Genomic DNA, 20,173 nt, shown 5'->3' on the forward strand with positions numbered 1-20,173 from the left:
CTGGCAAGGGGGTTACGTCATCGCAACATCCAGTTCAAGTAGAGGAAGCAAATAAGAGTAATAGCAATTGTGCATCGGAGAGATATTTTTCTTGAAAAACATATTAATTCCAGGTCAAATACATTCCACGACGAAAGAAAATACCTACACGAACTTTCGAAATGCTACAGAAACTCATACACGTAAGTAGTTTCTTCATTAAAAATGAAGAAATCCGTTGGGACCATACAGAAGTGAGTTTCTCTTAGGTTTCTAACGTTCGTCGAGGTATTTTCTTTCATTGTGGAATCTGTTTGACCGGGAGATCATGTATTTTGCAAGAGAAATATCTCACCTACGCACAATAGCCATTGCTTTCATTTGCTTCCCCTACATGACCCGGATGCTCAATAAGTTTGGTGACGTAACCCCCTGTCAGTGTTTCCAACCCCCCCTTTTTTATCTATGCTTACCTAACCAAACGTAACCTAACCTTATCAGAATATTGTTTGTGGGGCTATCCGTCAGCTACCCGTGCATAATGTGCAATTTGCACACGTGAGTAACACGACAGTAGGTATTTTTATGAAGGTTGGAAACACTGCATACCCACAACAGTAGTCAACCTGTGCCTGCCATATTGTGTGTTAGGGAAGTGAAAAAAGGAATAACAACAATTACTCTCTATGTGCAATATTGTGTTTGTTTTCAAGTAAAAAGCATAATGGCACCTTGAACTATGTTCCGCAATACACAATTGGTAAGTACGAACCATGAGAAACACAAAATATCCGATTTCAATGTGTCTCCGATATATGGAACTGGTACCATATAATTTAATGTAGACAAATGAGGTAGTCCGTATAATACTAAAGTACCAAAACTTCATAATACTCCTGTAAACATTTGAAGCTGTTAACACATACTTCTATATCACTACTTAGCATTAACCTTTTGGTGCCCAAGCGTCTCGATCGAGATACCCAAAAGTAACCCTCAATTGCCCAAGCATCTCGATCGAGACGCTGTGTCAAGGTCGTAGTTTTTACATTATAACTTTTCTATTTTTGGCTAGAATTTCGATTTTATTTTTTATATTGTTCCTAACACATGTATTTAACAGAAATGGTTTTTTGCATTTTTTTTGGTCTTCATGAAAATGGAGGGGGAAAGGCGGGAAAAGGAACTTCTCTTTTGAGTCTCTTTTCAAGGTCAATTTTTTGCCAACACAGGAAGACAATTTTTTAAAATAATTTTTGGGGGCTTTCTCCCTTCCCCCTCCATATATACACCAAATTTGCATAAATTTTGCATTTTGTGCATTTTGACATTTTTTTCAGGGGTGGGGAACAATTTTTTTTAAGAAAAGTATTTTTGAGGAGATTTCCCCCCTTCCCCCTCCATATGTATGCCGAATGTGCATAAATTATATATCGTCTGAATCTGTGATTCATTCTGCGTACAACGGTATATCTTTCATATCTCTAGGGCATTTAGTTTCTGAGCTATAGTCATTTCAAGGTACCGCTGCATTTTGAAGCTTGAATCAGTGGCATCCCGACCATTCCTTTTGGGGGTACAACTCAAGTTACATTGGTCATACGACAATGATGCAAATGTTTTTCTGTTTCTTACATGCCAGCGATAATTTCTGTGTGCATTTTGAACTTTTCATATCCTTTTTTCGGGGGGGCGAGACCCCATTTTTAAAAAAAAAAGTATTTTCAGGAGATTTCCCCCCTTTCGCCCTCCATATATACGCCGAATGTGCATAAATTATATATCGTCTAAATCTGTGATTCATTCTGCGTACAACGGTATATCTTTCATATCTCTAGGGCATTTAGTTTCTGATCTATAGTCATTTCAAGGTACCGCTGCATTTTGAAGCTTGAATCAGTGGCGTGCCGACAATTCCGTTTGGGGGTATAACTCAAGTTACATTGGTCATATGATAATAATGCAAATATTTTTGTGTTCCTTACATGTTAGCGATCATTTCCATGTGCATGTCGACACTGTCATGTACTTTTTGCTTGAGGGGAGGGGGGAACAATTTTTGTTCCCCCGAAATTTTGGAATTTTGAGAGTTAGCCCTCTCCCCCCCGCTACATATACACTGAATTTGCAAAAAATTCATATAGTCTGAATCTCTGGTTCATTCCGCGTACAACGGTATATCACTCATCTCTCTAGGGCAATTAGCTTCCGATCTACACTCATTTAATTGAAACTCTGCATTTTGCTCAAAGTCGGCTTGGGCAACCGAGGCTTACTATTGAAAAAGGGCTTGGGCGTCAAAAGGTTAAGATGTCTTACCATAATAAGATGTACACTGAGAATATTTATAATGTTACATATAGATGTACAACAAATACATGTAGATCTATGTTAATCATGACATTTGATTTGATGCAGACACTAAACACTGAGAAATAATAAACTAATGAATTTAACCCTTGAGCAATTTAAAATAACTCTTAGTAATACTTAAGACTTTAACTACTGAGTTAAGTCTTGGAGATCTACAATAACGAAAGATACTTGAAGCTGTTCATGGCATATTATAGGTTAAGACCCACTCTTCTAACAGAAATGGCTGTGCAGATAAACTCACTTGAGCATATTTATTGTACAATTTCATCGTTGTAGAAATCTAGTTTACCTTTCTAAATTCTCCATATTATTTGGAGGAAATCTAAATATGATTGGTGAGCAGAGTATTTGTTTTCCAGTGGTTCTTGTTATGATGGAGGAGTCCTGGGATCTCAAACTGCAGACCTTCTACACGACTACATAGCACCACAATGGCTTCTTGAAACAACACAGGGTTGGTACACAGATCAGGCAGATGATAAGCCACAAACGTCAACTGATAAACTGATACAAGATGACAGGCAGCAATTCGGATTCACTTCTCTGTCTTCCATAGCTGGTCTCAACCAAGGAAGTGTGGGTTCTGCTTCATGCCAGTGGGAGAAAAATGAAACTGCATGGTCGGATAGAGAGAAACTTCTCTTTGAAAAAGGTTTGGTGAGTATTAATCATGTATTTACACAGTTGACTTGTGTTTATTCTTGTGGGGAAAAGAAAGATTACAGATTATGGTCATATGTCCGAGGCATATTTGTCCACATTTTTGTTCTTTTTTAAATTTTCATTGAGGTATTGGTTTTCAGGAATGTCGAAATAATACTTCTTAAAGCTTTCCTGGTTGTGAATGAAGAATAGACACTTGGAATAAATACCAGGTCAGCTATGAATAAGCTTCTGAGCTTTCTAAACTGTCACATTCATCTTCAGGGATTGATGAGAATTTTGAGAGTCATGTTAGCTCTCAGACACTCTGATCTGGACCTGGCTGTTACCGATGAGAATTTCTTCATCATGAAAGCACAGTGAATTTTACATTTTTGCTTCATGGTCCCATCTATCTTTGTATTGTAAATTTTCCATGGATTTTATGTTTTATTGCTTTTAGATTATTTTTTTCATTTTGGGGCCCAGGAAAACTTCAAATCGACCTTATTGATTCTATAATATACTTATTAGTGTATTATCAGATAGAAAATAGTACTTTCTAGGCAACCATGAACCTGTGCATAATAGTTTCATATTCATTCATTCATTCATTGTTTTCTGCCTAATTGGCAGGTTTTTCACTGCAATCTCCAGCTTTCCCTATTCTCTGCCTTACGCTTCGTAATAGCATACGACCCAGTTAATTTAATATCATCCATAAGCTGATATCTCTTTCTTCCACGGACTTTTCTTCCTTCAACCATTCCCTCCAAGGCATCTCTTAGCAGGCAGTTTCTTCTTAGACAGTGTCCTAACCAGTTTCTTTTCCTCTTCTTGATGGTCTCCAGTATAGATCTTTTTTCACCAACTCTTTTCAGTACGGCTTCGTTTCTTACCTTGTCTGTCCATTTTACACGCTCCATTTTTCGCCATGTCCACATTTCAAAAGCTTTGAGTCGTTTCTCTTCATTTCTTCTCAACGTCCAGGTTTCTGCACCATATAGTGCTACACTCCACACAAAACATTTCACTAATCTCTTCCTTAGACCTATGTCCATGGGTCCACAAAAAACATTTTTTCTTCTATTGAAAGCTTCTTTTGCTATTGCGATTCTCATTTTCACTTCTTGGTTGCAGCTCATGTCACTGCTTATAGTGCATCCGAGGTACTTGAAGCTATCCACTTGCTGGATTCTTTCACTGTTTGCTCTCACATTAATATTACTTGGTTTCCATCCTATAACCATTGCCTTTGTCTTCTTTACATTAATCTTCATTCCATACTGCTCACAGCTGCTGTTTAACTCTTCTAACATACTATTTATGGTTATTTCATCCTCAGCGAATAATGCCATGTCATCAGCAAATCTTATGCAGTTTATTCTTCTTCCTCCCAATTTGACACCTCCTGTGCCCTGGAAACAAGTTTTCACTATATCTTCTAAATAGATATTAAACAAAGTTTCATATATAAAGGATAAATGTCGTTTTTGTTTTAAACTGAGATCTCGATGAGAAAAGTGCTACTTACAAATGAATAACATGATACCATCCAGTGGCGTGCCCAAGTGAGGGTTGGTTGGAGTTATACCTCCCTCTCCCTTTGGCCCAGTATTCATAAAAAAAAAGAATGTCAAAGGCAGGAAAATTTCAAAATGAGGGGTGCTACCCCTTTTGAAAATTCTGGGCACACCACTGATACCATCTACTCATAAGTATGTACATATTTAGTTTTCAGATGAATGCACAATACATTTTGTCTTTTTATTCCTTCCAGGAGATGTTTGGCAGAAGCTGGGTCAGAATAGCACAGTTCATTGGAACAAAAACTTCCCATCAAGTAAAAGTGTACGCAAAGGCTAATAATCATGTTAAGACAGTGTCTTTCATGGATGACTCCAGCATTTCGTACAATGGAACTGCTCCTGTTTTCTCTGTATCAGAGATCATTGACGATATGGAGATTCCAGCCTCTATGGAAGAGGTGATAGCTGTCGTTACCACTGCCCAACCTACAATCTCGGTAACCTCCACTGCAGTTTCAAGGAAACTAAATGACAAGAAAGGAAAGAGAAGTTCGGTTGTCCAAAGCCCTAAGCTACTTCAGAGCAAAGGAAGAAAGTTTAGAAAAGTAAAAGTGCAGAGGTCGATACTTAAGAAATACAGGCAAGACATAGAGAGGAAAGGATTCGAAACTCAGGTCAGTATTAAAAAAGAACCACCTGACGATTTAAGTTCCAGTTTGAACTCTGAGGTTCATCCTGTTGCTAACGTTAACAATTCTCTTATTCGTGGAGACTTATTATCGAGCAGCCAAGAAATTGTTCGCATTAAGAAAGAGAGCAACGATTCAGAAGACGAAGGTGAAATCGAAGTTGACGATCCTGATGATTTTCAAAGCCGAATTCTTGTGCCGATCATCAAAGAGGAAGTTGTCGAACCAACTTCAACCTCATCTGAGATTTGCGTGCCTGTAAGTTTGAACAAAGCAAGCAGCGAGGAGTCATTGGACTTGATGGAAACTTCTGAGAAAATGAATACCAGTGACGATCTCGAGGCCTTGAACGAGAGTGAAAATGAAGTATACAGAGATGGAAAGACTAAGCCTTCGCACAATGAAATTCTCCAGTTGATTCTTGACTTACCCACTCCTGAGAAAGAATGTCACTTAGATCCCAACACTATAACTGAAGACGAGAGGCTGATTCATGGTGAATTTTTTGAGGGACGAGCAACGAAAACTCCAAAACGCTACCTAAAGGTAAGGATATTATTTTCCTGTCACTTGTTTCTTTCTTTTCTTTTTTGTACTGCCCACTTCCTCTTTTTCCTCCTTCCTTACACAGGGTGTCTACCAGTGTAGAAAATGTAAGGAAATAACAACATGGGTCAAGAAATTATACTTGTGGTCAAGAATTTTCTGTGCCACAATGACTGATTGATTGATTGAATTTATTTTACTTCACTTTTCTGTCACTTTGGCTAATTGCAAAGATGAGTATGAATGGAAAGATAAGGTGAATAAAGGAACAATCACAAATATATAGAGATAGGGATGACAACATGAGCATCACATAAGATTATACAGTGGAACCTCGATTTTACGTTTTTCAGGGGACCAAGCTGGAAAAACTTAAAATGCGGGAAATGTATAATTGAAGAAAATTTTATAATATTTTGCTATGTTGGGAACACCAAGTATGAATGTGTGTATATACAAAGGCTGTCGCAGAGAAGGTGAGACTAATTCCTGTATAGGACAACAGCAACCTCCATTGGCTAGCAAATGTGCTAGGGTGAAAATTTGGTTCATTAGCTGCCGATTGAGACCAAAATGAGCGCAATAGGTCAAAAAGTCGTGACTGCGTAGCAGTTAAAAGACAAGCATGTACATGGACCCCTCCAAGAATCATTAAAATGAAACAAAAATACAAACCACAAAATTTTTATTCAGAATCGGCCATATCGAGCAGACGTACATCTTTTTCAAAATAGGCACCATTGACAGCTTAGCAAGCGTCCATATGCTCCTGCCACTTTGTGAATATCTTTGAAAATTCATCGTCAGGTAGCGAACTGAAGAAAACTTGCACTGCGGTGATCACTTCTTTGTTCATCATGAAATGACGACCACGTAAAGCGGCCTTTCAAAGTGGAAATAGCCAAAAGTCGCAGGGTGCAAGGCCCGGGCTGTATGCTGGATGCGAGAAAATTTCTATTTTTCTCTTCGTCGCGTAATCCTGAAAAGCCCACGCAGTATGCGGGCGTGCGTTATCGTGGTGCAATATGAAGGAGTTCTTCAAATGCGGCCTCTTTTTGCTACGTACTGGCGCAGTCTCAATAACTCCTTGGTAATACTGTGGTTCTACTCGGTCTGTCTTTGATCGGCATATGCCTGTTGAAACATTTCATATGTTTCCGCAGCACTTTTCCCTAAACGCCAACAAAATTTTATGGCATGTCGCTGTTCATCTTGAATACTCATTGCGAAAAGCAATGTTATGCACAAAAACCTGGAGAGGTAAACAAAACACGTTCCACGTAAATCAACACAGCTGCTCACTAACGTGGTTTCGCAATGTGACAACTTGCTACGGAAACAGAATGAGTCATCCTACACGACGTGACTAGTGCCAAAACCATAGGCAGTGTTGCCAAGCCAGGAAAAAAATCTGTCTCGCCTTCTCTGCGACAGCCTTTGTATAATAATAATAATCCGTGGCTCGACAGCTCTGGAAGGGCCTTGGCCTATCTCCCGACTGCCAGTCTCCTTCCCACAATCCTACCTAAAGATTTGGAGTTCTTCAACCGGTAATGGGATGACGTGAGGTCAGCATGTCGCATCCAAGATTGAATGATTAATGCAGGAAAATGTAAAATTGGGGTTCCACTGCACTGGCTGTAAGTCCAGATGCCAGAGCCTTGCTAGTCTGCCAAATACAGTCCAGGATGCATGAATAGATAAAGCAAGTGTAATTCTGTTGTTAAATACAGCTCCAGTTTTCATCTTAACTGGCCTTTTGGTAGGGATTTTTTATTAAATAAATCTTTATTTTCTTAATTGCTAATTTCAAACTTTATCTAAGGGGGCGTCAAATATAATGGTTAAGAACAATAAAAAAAAGGTCATGAAAGAGTCAAGAATTGTGAATTTCTTATTTTGGTAGACAGGTACAATATTTTTAAGTTTCTTAATCGTATCTATCTATATATATATATATATATATATATATATATATATATATATATATATATATATATATATATATATATATATACAGGAATAGGGTTAGAAATGGTGCCAGAAGGGCGGATAAATACAAATAATGAAGGAGACAGTAAACACTTACCACACGAATAGAAATAATTCAATATTTTGCGATCTGAGTCGCATTTTCAAGAAGGTAGATAAAAGAACGACGACACTGTGAGTAGAGGCACAGAATACTGACCGTAGCGTCTCTACGGTCAGTGTTGCCAGAAACAGTTGAAAGGAAACACGAAATACTTTAGCCAGTGTTTACTGTAAGGTGGGTGGGTAGTTTCGGGGAGGAGAGGAAAGAGTTATTGGTTGGCTAGGTTGAGTCCGGGGGGTATAGTGGCGTGCATGCCTGCTATATAGGCCCTTTCCCATCGCCTGCGGAAAGATGTGTCAGAGCGGGGGGGTAAAAGGTGGATGATGGCAACACGGAAGCAGTTATTGAAGGTGGTGTTATGGCTGTTGGTGTGGATGGCAAGTGTGAAATCGGAGTTTTGGGTGGAGGAATGGTGATTATTTATCCTTAGATTCAAGGGGGTGGTGGTTTCGCCTAGGTAGAAGTTGCCGCAGATTTGACAGATGAGGGTGTAAATTAGATTGGATGAGTGGCAGGTGCCCTTAGGGTGAAGGGTGAACTCACCTGCCGCTGTAGGGATCAGGAGGGTGGGGGAGGTGATGAGTATGGGGCAGGTCTTGCATCTGGGTTTGTTGCACCTGTGGGCTGGGGGAAGGGGTGCGGAAGGGGTGGGGGTGTTTCGGACCAAGATGTTTTGGAGGTTGGGGGGGGGGGCGACGGAAGACGACCCTAGGTTTTTCCCGAAAGATGTCTCTGGTCTCGGGATCACTGTGCAGGATGGGGATGAGGGAGTGGAGGGTATGTCTGATTTTCGTAATGTGAGGGTGGTATTGGGTGATCAGAGTTGGAGGGTTGGTTTTGGGTTGTTTGGTGCGGTTGTGGGAGTTAGCTCTAGTGATTTGTTTGTTGATGAGGGTGGAGGGGTAGCCACGGTTGGTTAGGGCTTGGTGCAGGCGTAGGTTGTAGTTTTGGCGGGATGAGGGGGATGAGTTGAGCCGCTGGCCTCTGAGGGCAAGGGAAAATGGGATGGCTTTTTTGGTGTGGTAGGGGTGTGAGCTGGAGTAGTGGAGATACTGGAGGTGGTTGGTTGGTTTGATATGTATGGATGTTTCCAAGTGGTCTCCCGCAATGTGCAATGTGGATGTCCACATCGAGGAAGGTCACTTGGTTTTTGGAGTGGAACCAGGTGAATTTGAGGGTGGTGAACTCATTTAGTCGGTTTAGGAATGTTGTGAGGGTGGGTTCGCCATGTGTCCAGAGGAGAAAAATGTCATCAATGAATCTTAGCCAGAGGAGTGGTTTCAGTTGCTGGGAGTCAAGGAATTCCTGAAGTTCTGCTTCGGTGACCAACATTACCTGCAGATACGTGGCACAGCTATGGGTACCCGCATGGCCCCCTCTTATGCCAACCTGTTCATGGGCAGGCTGGAACAGGAATTCCTTGATTCCCAGCAACTGAAACCACTCCTCTGGCTAAGATTCATTGATGACATTTTTCTCCTCTGGACACATGGCGAACCCTCCCTCACAACATTCCTAAACCGACTAAATGAGTTCACCACCCTCAAATTCACCTGGTTCCACTCCAAAGACCAAGTGACCTTCCTCGATGTGGACATCCACATTGCACATTGCGGGAGACCACTTGGAAACATCCATACATATCAAACCAACCAACCACCTCCAGTATCTCCACTACTCCAGCTCACACCCCTACCACACCAAAAAAGCCATCCCATTTTCCCTTGCCCTCAGAGGCCAGCGGCTCAACTCATCCCCCTCATCCCGCCAAAACTACAACCTACGCCTGCACCAAGCCCTAACCAACCGTGGCTACCCCTCCACCCTCATCAACAAACAAATCACTAGAGCTAACTCCCACAACCGCACCAAACAACCCAAAACCAACCCTCCAACTCTGATCACCCAATACCACCCTCACATTACGAAAATCAGACATACCCTCCACTCCCTCATCCCCATCCTGCACAGTGATCCCGAGACCAGAGACATCTTTCGGGAAAAACCTAGGGTCGTCTTCCGTCGCCCCCCCAACCTCCAAAACATCTTGGTCCGAAACACCCCCACCCCTTCCGCACCCCTTCCCCCAGCCCACAGGTGCAACAAACCCAGATGCAAGACCTGCCCCATACTCATCACCTCCCCCACCCTCCTGATCCCTACAGCGGCAGGTGAGTTCACCCTTCACCCTAAGGGCACCTGCCACTCATCCAATCTAATTTACACCCTCATCTGTCAAATCTGCAGCAACTTCTACCTAGGAGAAACCTCCACCCCCTTGAATCTAAGGATAAATAATCACCGTTCCTCCACCCAAAACTCCGATTTCACAGTTGCCATCCACACCAACAGCCATAACACCACCTTCAATAACTGCTTCCATGTTGCCATCATCCACCTTTTACCCCCCCGCTCTGACACATCTTTCCGCAGGCGATGGGAAAGGGCCTATATAACAGGCATGCACGCCACTATACCCCCCGGACTCAACCTAGCCAACCAGTAACTCTTTCCTCTCCTCCCCGAAACTACCCACCCACCTTACAGTAAACACTGGCTAAAGTATTTCGTGTTTCCTTTCAACTGTTTCTGGCAACACTGACCGTAGAGACGCTACGGTCAGTATTCTGTGCCTCTACTCACAGTGTCGTCGTTCTTTTATCTACCTTCTTGAAAATGCGACTCAGATCGCGAAATATTGAATTATTTCTATTTGTGTGGTAAGTGTTTACTGTCTCCTTCATTATTTGTATATATATATATATATCTCCCTCCTCCCTTCCTCCCTCCTATCAGATTTGCAGATATCTTCCTGGTATAGCATACACAAAGTTCTATTATTTACAATAAAATATTTTCTCTGTCACATTAAAGGGCATGTGTTGTAATATTTGATAGTGAAAAACAGACAACATAGTTCCAGTCACCCTGGGAATCAAACCAGGATCCTCATGTGTGGCAGCCAGTTGCCATACCAGCTACACTAGCACAACTCTCTTATATACAGGGTGTCCGAGATGAAACACCCTAATTTGAACTGTCTGTAATACAACATGTATTCGATGCATAAAGAAGATTGATACAACAGTGGATACACATAGTTATGAAGTTTAGTTTGTGCAATCACACCATTTCTACATGTGCCCCACGAGTGGCACGGAGGATGTCTAATCGATACTCGATTTCACACCAGGTAGCCTGTAGCATCTGTGGCGTAACTGTCTCAATAGCAGCTCCAATCCTCTCACGAAGCTGTTCCACAGTTATCACTTTGATAGAGTACACCTTGTCCTTAACATACCCCACAGGAAGAAATCCAGGGGAGTAATGTCAGGCGACCGGGGTGGCCAGGTAATTGGACCACCTCTCCCAATCCATCTTTGTGGGAATTCTTCAGTCAATGTGTTTAGAAGTTCCAAATGCAAGTGTGGAGGTGCTCCATCCTGCTGGTGTGGGTGTCGATGTCTTATCTGAAGGAACACAAAATTAACTAACATATCAAGATATGTGTGACCAGTGATAGTTGCCTCTGCAAAGAAAAAAGGTCCAATAACTTCATCCTTGAGTAAGCCACACCAAACGTTGACCTTCGGGCTGTCTCGTTGGTACTCTATGTCCTCTCGAGGATGTGCACTACCCCAAATTCACACGTTGTGTCTGTTGACCTTACCACTGAGGTGAAATGTTGACTCATCAGAAAACATAACCTTGGCCAAAAAGTTGTTGTCTTCCTCGATGCGCTGAAGAATGTCTTCGGCAAACGTTGCTCGTTTGGGTTTATCGTCGGGTTTCACCTCATGTAACAATTGCAATTTATATGCATAAAGCTTTAGGCGCTTGTGTAGCACATCGTGGACAGTTGATTTCGGGACATCAAGGTCATGTGATGCCAGACGAACAGATTTTTTGGGACTTCTTGCAAATGTATCTGAAATGCGCCGAACATTCTCCTCTGATGTTCTTGAAGGGCCACCCCCATGCCTCTCAGCAACAGATCCTGTCTCTAGAAACGCTGCTTTCCACGCCTTGATTCTCTTGGCATCTGGAGGGTCTCTGTGATACTCTGCACGGAAACATCGTTGAACTGCGATAATGGACCCTAATTCTGCATACCACCACACGGTTTGTGCTTTTTAAGCATTCGTTGTCATTTTCCATTTTTTCGGTTTTCAGCACCTGCAATGAAAATGATCTTGCTATTACATTACATAATTAAAATTTCCGCAGCTATTCTACATATACCACCTAACAAAATTGTCTTGGTTGTTTATTATGTTCAGTATAAGTGTTTCAAATTAGGGCGTTTTGTCTTGGACACGCTGTATATGTTAAATAAGGACTATACTGTGGAACAGTGTCCATACTGTTCTTACACAAAATGTTAATTTATTATTTTGACATCTCACTGCCACCAATCGCAAAAGTCTGTTGTTTGACATTCAATAACACTGAAATTGATAATTTTTCACAAAAAAGACAGAATTATTATATATATGTGTAAACAACCCAGCTTGTGCTATGAATTTAAATCAGTTATACATTTTTTAGGGGAATGTAATTAATTTATAATGAAGGAAAATGTGAAATCTGCATTCTATTCTATTTTGCGAGAAAAATTCATATCTACTGTTGCTTCAATGTATTATTAATACTGTATTGTCATTTCCAGATCCGCAATCACATACTGGAATGTTGGCAGAGAAGCAAGCCAGGATATGTTACAAAAACTTCCGTTCGCACTGGCTTGAAGAATTGTGGTGATGTGAATTGCATTGGACGAATCCATGCTTACCTTGAACGTGCCGGGGCAATTAACTTTGGCTGTGGTAAGAATACTTGGATTGTGCACATCTAGTGTTGCAGATTATAGATTTATTCATATGAATTATTTACATGGGTTTTTCAGTATAGGACAGCCTCTGTGGCAGAATGTTTAGCACAGCATATTAGACGAAGTCAGTGGTCCAGGTTGTAATACCAATAATTTCATGTACTGGAGTAGATGGATATTTATTATGTCAATCGATCTGTCCTCCTGTCTGTCAGTCAAAAATTGATAAAAATAATCGGCATTATAATGACCTGCTGGTATTCAAGCAAATTATAAATGCATTTTATGGCTTAAATATTGGTTGGTAACACCAATTATCCTGTGTAGTTATGCAACCTGTTAAGCACATGACACGTTGTGACGAACCCTGAGAGGTGAGAACTCCCAATCTGAGTGTCAATGCCTGGAGGATGGGTATACTAAATTGGTATAATCAATTTACAAGACTTCTCAATTTAATGAACACTGAAATCACATCAAATTCCCATGAATGACTTCAACATCACCCATCACATCGGTAACGCCGGTTGCCGTATCAAAAGAATCACACTGATTAAACCTAATCGGACCAATAGAATCTTGACATAAAATTATCCTAAAAGGTTATGTTCACCAATCTAGAGCCCAAGAAGTATAAAAGCTGCAGCAGAAATGAATTTATGCTTTGTACAAAAAATTCCCACTGTCACCTGTGCACCCTGTATATTGAAATGAACCTCTCTCCATTGACTTATTAACGCACCCGAAAAGATAAACTTAATTCGAATTCTTTCCCAGATAAAGAATACGTTATGGTAACTTTAATTTACAACTTCTTGAGTTATTAATCATACACGAGTGACCAGTAAGAAGTGAACCCCCCCACCTGTAAGAGATCACTGACATTAGTACACACATGGTTACGTTACATGAATTGAGAAACCTATAACTTAATAATATCAACACTAGAAAATTGATTTATGTGCTTTTATTAACTTGAATAACTGCAGAAATAAAATCTGCTGATTTTTACTTTGAACTACGACGATCAGAAAACATATTATTTTGTGCAAACAACATTTTACACCTAACCATCATGCTGGACAATAGCGTAGTCGTACATGAAGTGTCAGCTGTTATGGCTGTTGTCCTTTTACATTACAACCGATCACACTAAGCTTGTCGACACTGTCGATTATTACGTGTGATAATATTCTGGAGAATTATCAGTTTAGATTGTTTTAACCTTGCTAGGCAAATACAATTTTATACCATTTCAAATATGTAAATACGAACAATAGAACTTGTCAGTTTAAGTTTTAGCTGCATCAATTTTCAACAGCTGACTGACGTGAACATTCGTCACAAAATCCCTCATTCATTATATGGTAAGTTCTGACAAAATAACATAGAAAGTAATGAGTATATTGGGCACAAGAAATTGAAGATTATTTACAATAATTATTATCTACATAGTCTTGGGCAGCGAGATTTCCTCGTCAAGATGGCTACCCCTAGTATGCGCTTCCCACCCAAATTAACGAAGTATTAAGTTCCGTATTATGGCCATAATATTCGCACACGAGAGCTAGCTTAAATACGTATGAAGCAGATGAGTTTCATGAATCCCAAGTTAGATTTGGGTTTATTTGTTAGCACATAGGTAGATAAAGTTTCGTTATTACAATAATTCCAGGTCTTTCGATCTATGAACACTGAGCGAGAAATAAAATTCAAATATCGGTCTACACCTTCACTTGTGCACCAATATTTCTCATGATGAAGGTAATCCTATTCTTCGTGAATCATAGGCATCATATAACTTGGATGGATAACTTATGGATGGTCCGATATCCATTGATATCTCGAGCATGAATTGCAGCCAACTTCCGTGTCTATCATTCCCTTTCGGCCGAACTCTTGAATCGCTCTTCCGCAACCCGTTCATCACTTTAGGATTCCATCCTGCGATTTCCTGCAAGAAGTCCAATCCTCAGCGCAGAGCTGCTTTCACTTCCAACGTATGTCCGTAAATGATCAATAACCCATTGTTTGATCTTTGTTTTGCACAAATTCACCAAATCGCATAAAAGGAAGAAGCATTTTCTTTCTAGATCCCGTTCGGAAATCAAGATTAGCTATTGTCATTGAACCGTTCAAAAGAACTGCTTCTCTTATCGTGCTGCACACTGTTGCCATCAGATATACAGATTTTGTTTTGTGAGTCCTCAAGATTATTAACATGTGCGAAGCAACAGTCGTGGCAAATTATCAATAATCATTATCAATCATAGAGGGAAAGAACATGAATACATATGAATATGATATGACTCGCATAACGATACCCCTTATAACGTGTTGTGAGAAGGAAAATAGAACATGAAAATGTTTTCACAAAAAAGGATTTTAAATATTGTTATTTTCTTTTAATTGTGCACAGTCGTTGCTCTTCCCCGAAATTCTTACAATTCAAGTTCATGAGAAACCTGTTTGCACTGAGACCTACGGAAAGGAAAACAATCTTTCGTTTGTTGCAAGTGAAACTCGAAGAATCTTGACACCAGTCCCACTGGCGCCAGCAAAAATCGTGAGATAATCGGGCAGAATGAATGCTGGGTTTTATACAGGTCTACTAGAGCATTGTCCGTTACAGGATTAACTGGTAAGATAAGACTTCTCAGGAGACACAACACAACCTTTCTAGGCACAAAAAAAAGGGCGGGGCTGTAAATTTCGTTCTGGCTCGGCTGTGATTTTCAGTCGTTAAAAAGTCACGAAAGTCACGTTTTCTTTGCTTCAGCCAACTTCATATTCATCCCCCTCCCCCATTCCAGGAAGCAGTCAAAACTCTTCCTTGACTTTGTACAACAGTGCACGTGGGTTGCAACAAGTCAACATAATTATATAATTAACTACTAATTCCAAGAGATAATGTATAACCTTTACAAAACCCTTTTGATGAGGGGGATAAATTACCTTGACCAGCAACTGTGAAATTAAAAACAGAAAGTTTGGATATTTTCTAAAGTTTAATTAACATAAATTTAAATATATACAAGTCGTATCCGAACGTTCATTTCTCTAATTATCGGGCCAAAACTCTAATTTTGATGTTGGAAATCTCTATTGTTTGTACCTGAATGCTTTACATTTCATGAATTACATCGGCAGTACACTTGTCACAAGGTAGACTTGCGTTACTCCAAGAAACATCTTATCAGGTGCGAGGGTGCCCAACGTGTACATTTCTCAACACTCCACGGTGACAAGGCACTAGGCTGCCCGGTGCACCGCAATTACTTCCAAATAACATCCAGTACAAAAGATCATTTTACCTGTAAATTGGACACCAAGGCACTAGCTTTTCCGGCAATCCAATCTCTTACAGCATCCGTTACGGGAGATGTGACCTCCGATCCAAGCTGACCGAAGCAAAACAGCCTCTTCCTCAAAGTCTCAGTTCCAACAACCGACCTCCCCCACTCTCATCTGGGAGTTTATATATGTTTGGTTGGCGTTTGTTGCCAACAGCCCTTCTTTCAAAATTTTTAATCTTTAACTGCTAAAAACGCCTGCCTTTTCCTGAACGTTCGAGACACGAAGAAGGAACAGATAGCTACATGCTTTTTTTTATACATGGAATATATACGAACCTAAAAAATGCATAATAAATTGAGACATACACATAATTACCTAATTAATTAACATATTAATAAATATTTCTATAAGGAAAGAAAACACTATTGCCCTGACACGGAGGCCCAGCCAGCGCGTCCATTTCTATGGAGCACTTTTTTTTTCTTCTTTCACATGAATGGTCCTGAAGAAAAGCGACAATTATATTGTGTGCATTTCCTTCCAACACTGCTCTGAGTGTTCAGGTGTAAAATAAAATGTACAGTTTTGCTTATCAGAAGGTGCAGAACATAAAGTTGTTTTAACTCTTGTTTTTCTTTCTGGAGATTGAAACAGCTTGAATTTCGTTATCTTTAAATCAAAACAGCTGCGCAAGATTCAAAACAATGACTTTTTCCCTTCCCGCTGGATGAGTCATTGATGTTATCGGCAAGGGACTTCTTTCCAAATGCTAGACAAAACATTGGTGCCAGCTGCAGTGTAAGGTGACCGGCTGGAAGTTCGAGCAACAGGTGGCGGAAGAGAAAATCCTCTGCACTTTAAATATTACACAACTTAAATATTACACAACTGTTGAAGACTGAACTTTTACCAGCAGTGTGAAGAAGAAAGAAATAATCCTTGCTTAACGTTTTACCATGCAAAAGACAATAATCCGGGCAATATTTCCTATGCAGACAACAGCATAAAAAAGAGACCTGAATTCTGCAATTATCACATTGCCCTTCACACTAGTGGCGGAGAATGAGCTGGGAAGGGATGGGGCAGTCACTTTTTTTATATTTGTTATATGGTTTTTGTTCGTGCCTCCCAATAATTAGGGTTAACCACATTTTAGACATCAAAGGATAGGAGGCGGGGTCCACTTCCACCCTCTCCTGTAATCAGCCTGTGTTCACACACGAGCGAGAAAATCGTGGCTGAAACAATCTCCATCACCCCCCCCCCCCCTTTTTCATGTTTGCTGACAGGATAAAAGGGAGAAGTCACTTAGCCAAAGGGACACTTTTTTGGCAAATGTTATCAGGGTGGCGACAGACCTGGAAAACCGGGAAAAGTCAGGGAATTTGAGGTGTCAAAAATAGTCAGGGAAATGTCAGGGAATTTCGTCTTCATTTACTTTTTTTTTTTTTTAATTTAAAGATATCGTTATGGAACTCTGCACGGGAACAGAAAATTGTTATAACTCGGGCACTATGGGAGCAATCTACTTCGGATAAGTTTTAATTTGCAGCTAAAACATCAGCGCATGCACCTGTGTACAATTCAGAACGCCGGACCGAGGAAGGGCGTTTGGGAGGCGCGATCCCCGAATTTCAATTGAAAAAACAAAAATCTGAAGTTTGCCCCCTCTTCTCCCACTATTTTGGGGAGAAGGCACGGAAATTAGTATTCTTTTCAAAGAATAGACATTTCTCAAGAGAATGAAACATGTTTCATGTTCTTGGGTGCCATAAAAGTTGAATAATAAGCCAAAATGTGATTATTTTTTTTTACGAAAAATATGTAATTTGCATTTTTGGAGGAAAATTGTTATAACTCGGGCACTATGGGAGCAATCTACTTCGGATAAGTTTTGTTTTGCAGCTAAAACATCATAACATGCAACCGTGTACAATTCAGAATGCCGGACCGAGGAAGGGGGTTTCGGGGGCGCAACCCCCGAATTTCAATAGAAAAAACAAAAATCTGAAGTTTGCCCTCTCTTCTCCCACTATTTTGGGAAGAAGGCGCGAACTTTAGTATTCTTTTCAAAGAATGGACATTTCTCAAGAGCACGTAACATGCTTCATGTTCTTGGGTGCCATACAAGTTGAATAATATGCCAAAATGTGTTGTTTTTTTTTACGAAAAATAATATGTAATTTGAATTTTTAGAGGTAAATTGTTATAACTCGGGCACTATGGGAGCAATCTACTTCAGATAAGTTTTGTTTTTCAGATAGAACATCACAGCATACAACCGTGTACAATTCAGAATGCCTGACCGAGGAAGGGGGTTTGGGGGAGCCCGACCCCTGAATTTCAATGAAAAAAACATAAAAATCTGAAGTTTGCTTAAAGATATTCAGTCAAACAATATTGTTATAATAATATTAGAACTATTTAAATTAACAATACTTCACTCAATAAAAATTGTAAAATCCCGCTATTTTTGGGATAAGGTGCAAACCTTAGTATTCTCTTCAAAGAATGGACGTTTCCAAAGAGAATGAAACATGTTTCATGTTCTTGGGTGCCATAAGCCAAAATGTGAAACACTGTTTTTTACTAAAAATAGGTAATTTGCATATTGCTCAGAAAATTGTTATAACTCGGGCACTATGCGAGCAATCTACTTCAGATAAGTTTTAATTTGCAGCTAAAACATCAGAGCATGCAACCGTGTACAATTTAGAACTCTGAACCGAGGAAAGGAGGTTTGGGGCTGCAGCCCCCTAATGTCAATGAAGAAACCATAAGAATCTGGAGTTTGCCCCCTCTTCCTCGCTATTTTGGGGAGCAGGCGCAAACCTTAGTATGTTGCAGAGAGGGGGGAGGTTGGTCATCAATATCAATTTCCCAGGCTTGCTCCAGACCTGTGTCAGAGTTTCCACCCAAACACAAGTGTATGAAGGTCCAAAAAGCACATTCATTTCGTAATCAGCACAATGATACCATATGGTATCATCGGGCAAGTACGACCTTACACTGATGATACCATATGGTATCATCGGGGGAGTAAATGTTAAGCCTCTAAATATTACGTGGAAAATGCATTGAATTATCATTTTATTTCTTGTCCATATGGGAGTAGTAAGGGGACTTGTCAACAGATGGAGGGGATAAGATCGGGTGGCGCCGTCCGATAGTTGTCGGACGTCGTAGTAAGGCATTTTGTTGGGCAAACTGAAGGAACATGGAAACAAATAGGTTCCATTGATACATACGATTTTTGTCGAATATCGCCACCCGACAAAGTATCTCACTACAACATGCGACAGAAATTGCATGGACTTCAACATCCAACAAAAATCGAATGCATAAACAAGAAGAGCTTTAGACTGCAAATATGCTGCTGGAATTTTATTACTCTTCTGGCTCACTTCACCTTATTTAATGTAGCAGTGCTTACGAAAGTTTTCTTTCATCATCCTGACGTATTACTGGTTTCGCACAAGTTAACATACGTTTACAATGACATTGCACTATTCTTATATATCAAGAAGAATCCAACCAAATTGAATATATATTAAATACTATCACGAAAACGTGAAACATAAACCGCATTAGTGAACGTTATAAAAATTGGCAAGTGCATGCTCCCAACCTCAAATTTACTGCAACACTGTAAATTCCTGTTTGTTTTAACTCATGAGAGATGGTCATTAATCTCTCACTGAGTAAGGTTAATGTCCAATATTATGAAATATAATACTAATAATAAATACGTAAATATTTTAATATCATATTTACTCGAATCATTCAATCATAAAAGCAAATCACTTTCTTCAAGAATTGACTTTTCTCTGCCAGCCCTGCTAAATTTTCACTTTCCATCTACTGATGTATACGAGGGGTGGCCAGAAAGTAATTTCCAATTAGTAGGGACATTGATTTTTTTTCGCAAATGCGAAAACTGTGAAAAACGGTAATTGCTGCGAAGTTATGTTTAGGAATGTGCAGTGATGATGTCTTGGACACATTTTTCGCCCGTTCGAAATAATGTGAATTTGGCATAAAATGCAAATTGTTGGCATTTTTAGCAATTTTTTTTAAAGAAATGTCCTAAATCAACGAAAAATTCCATGAAATTCAACATTCTTGTCTTTTCTAGGCCATGTTTGTTTACATAGAACATGCAAGGTTTCCAACATTTTACTCAAGAGTA

At 40.0% G+C, this 20,173-nt stretch overlaps 1 protein-coding gene across 1 annotated transcript in view; it reads left to right on the plus strand.

The window, feature by feature from the left end:
* The window catches only part of LOC145979517 (histone H2A deubiquitinase MYSM1-like), a 59,827-nt gene that overhangs the window by 5,278 nt on the left and 34,376 nt on the right, over positions 1 to 20,173 (plus strand). Inside the window, exons 2-4 of the mRNA XM_083112460.1 lie at positions 2,715 to 3,012; positions 4,778 to 5,761; positions 12,526 to 12,682. Of these exons, the coding sequence (XP_082968586.1) occupies positions 2,715 to 3,012; positions 4,778 to 5,761; positions 12,526 to 12,682 (1,439 nt within the window). The remainder of the gene's footprint in view (positions 1 to 2,714; positions 3,013 to 4,777; positions 5,762 to 12,525; positions 12,683 to 20,173) is intronic.

The sequence above is a fragment of the Lepisma saccharinum genome, chromosome 26, assembly GCF_977018435.1.
Source record: "Lepisma saccharinum chromosome 26, izLepSacc3.1, whole genome shotgun sequence".
Classification (NCBI taxonomy): domain Eukaryota; kingdom Metazoa; phylum Arthropoda; class Insecta; order Zygentoma; family Lepismatidae; genus Lepisma; species Lepisma saccharinum.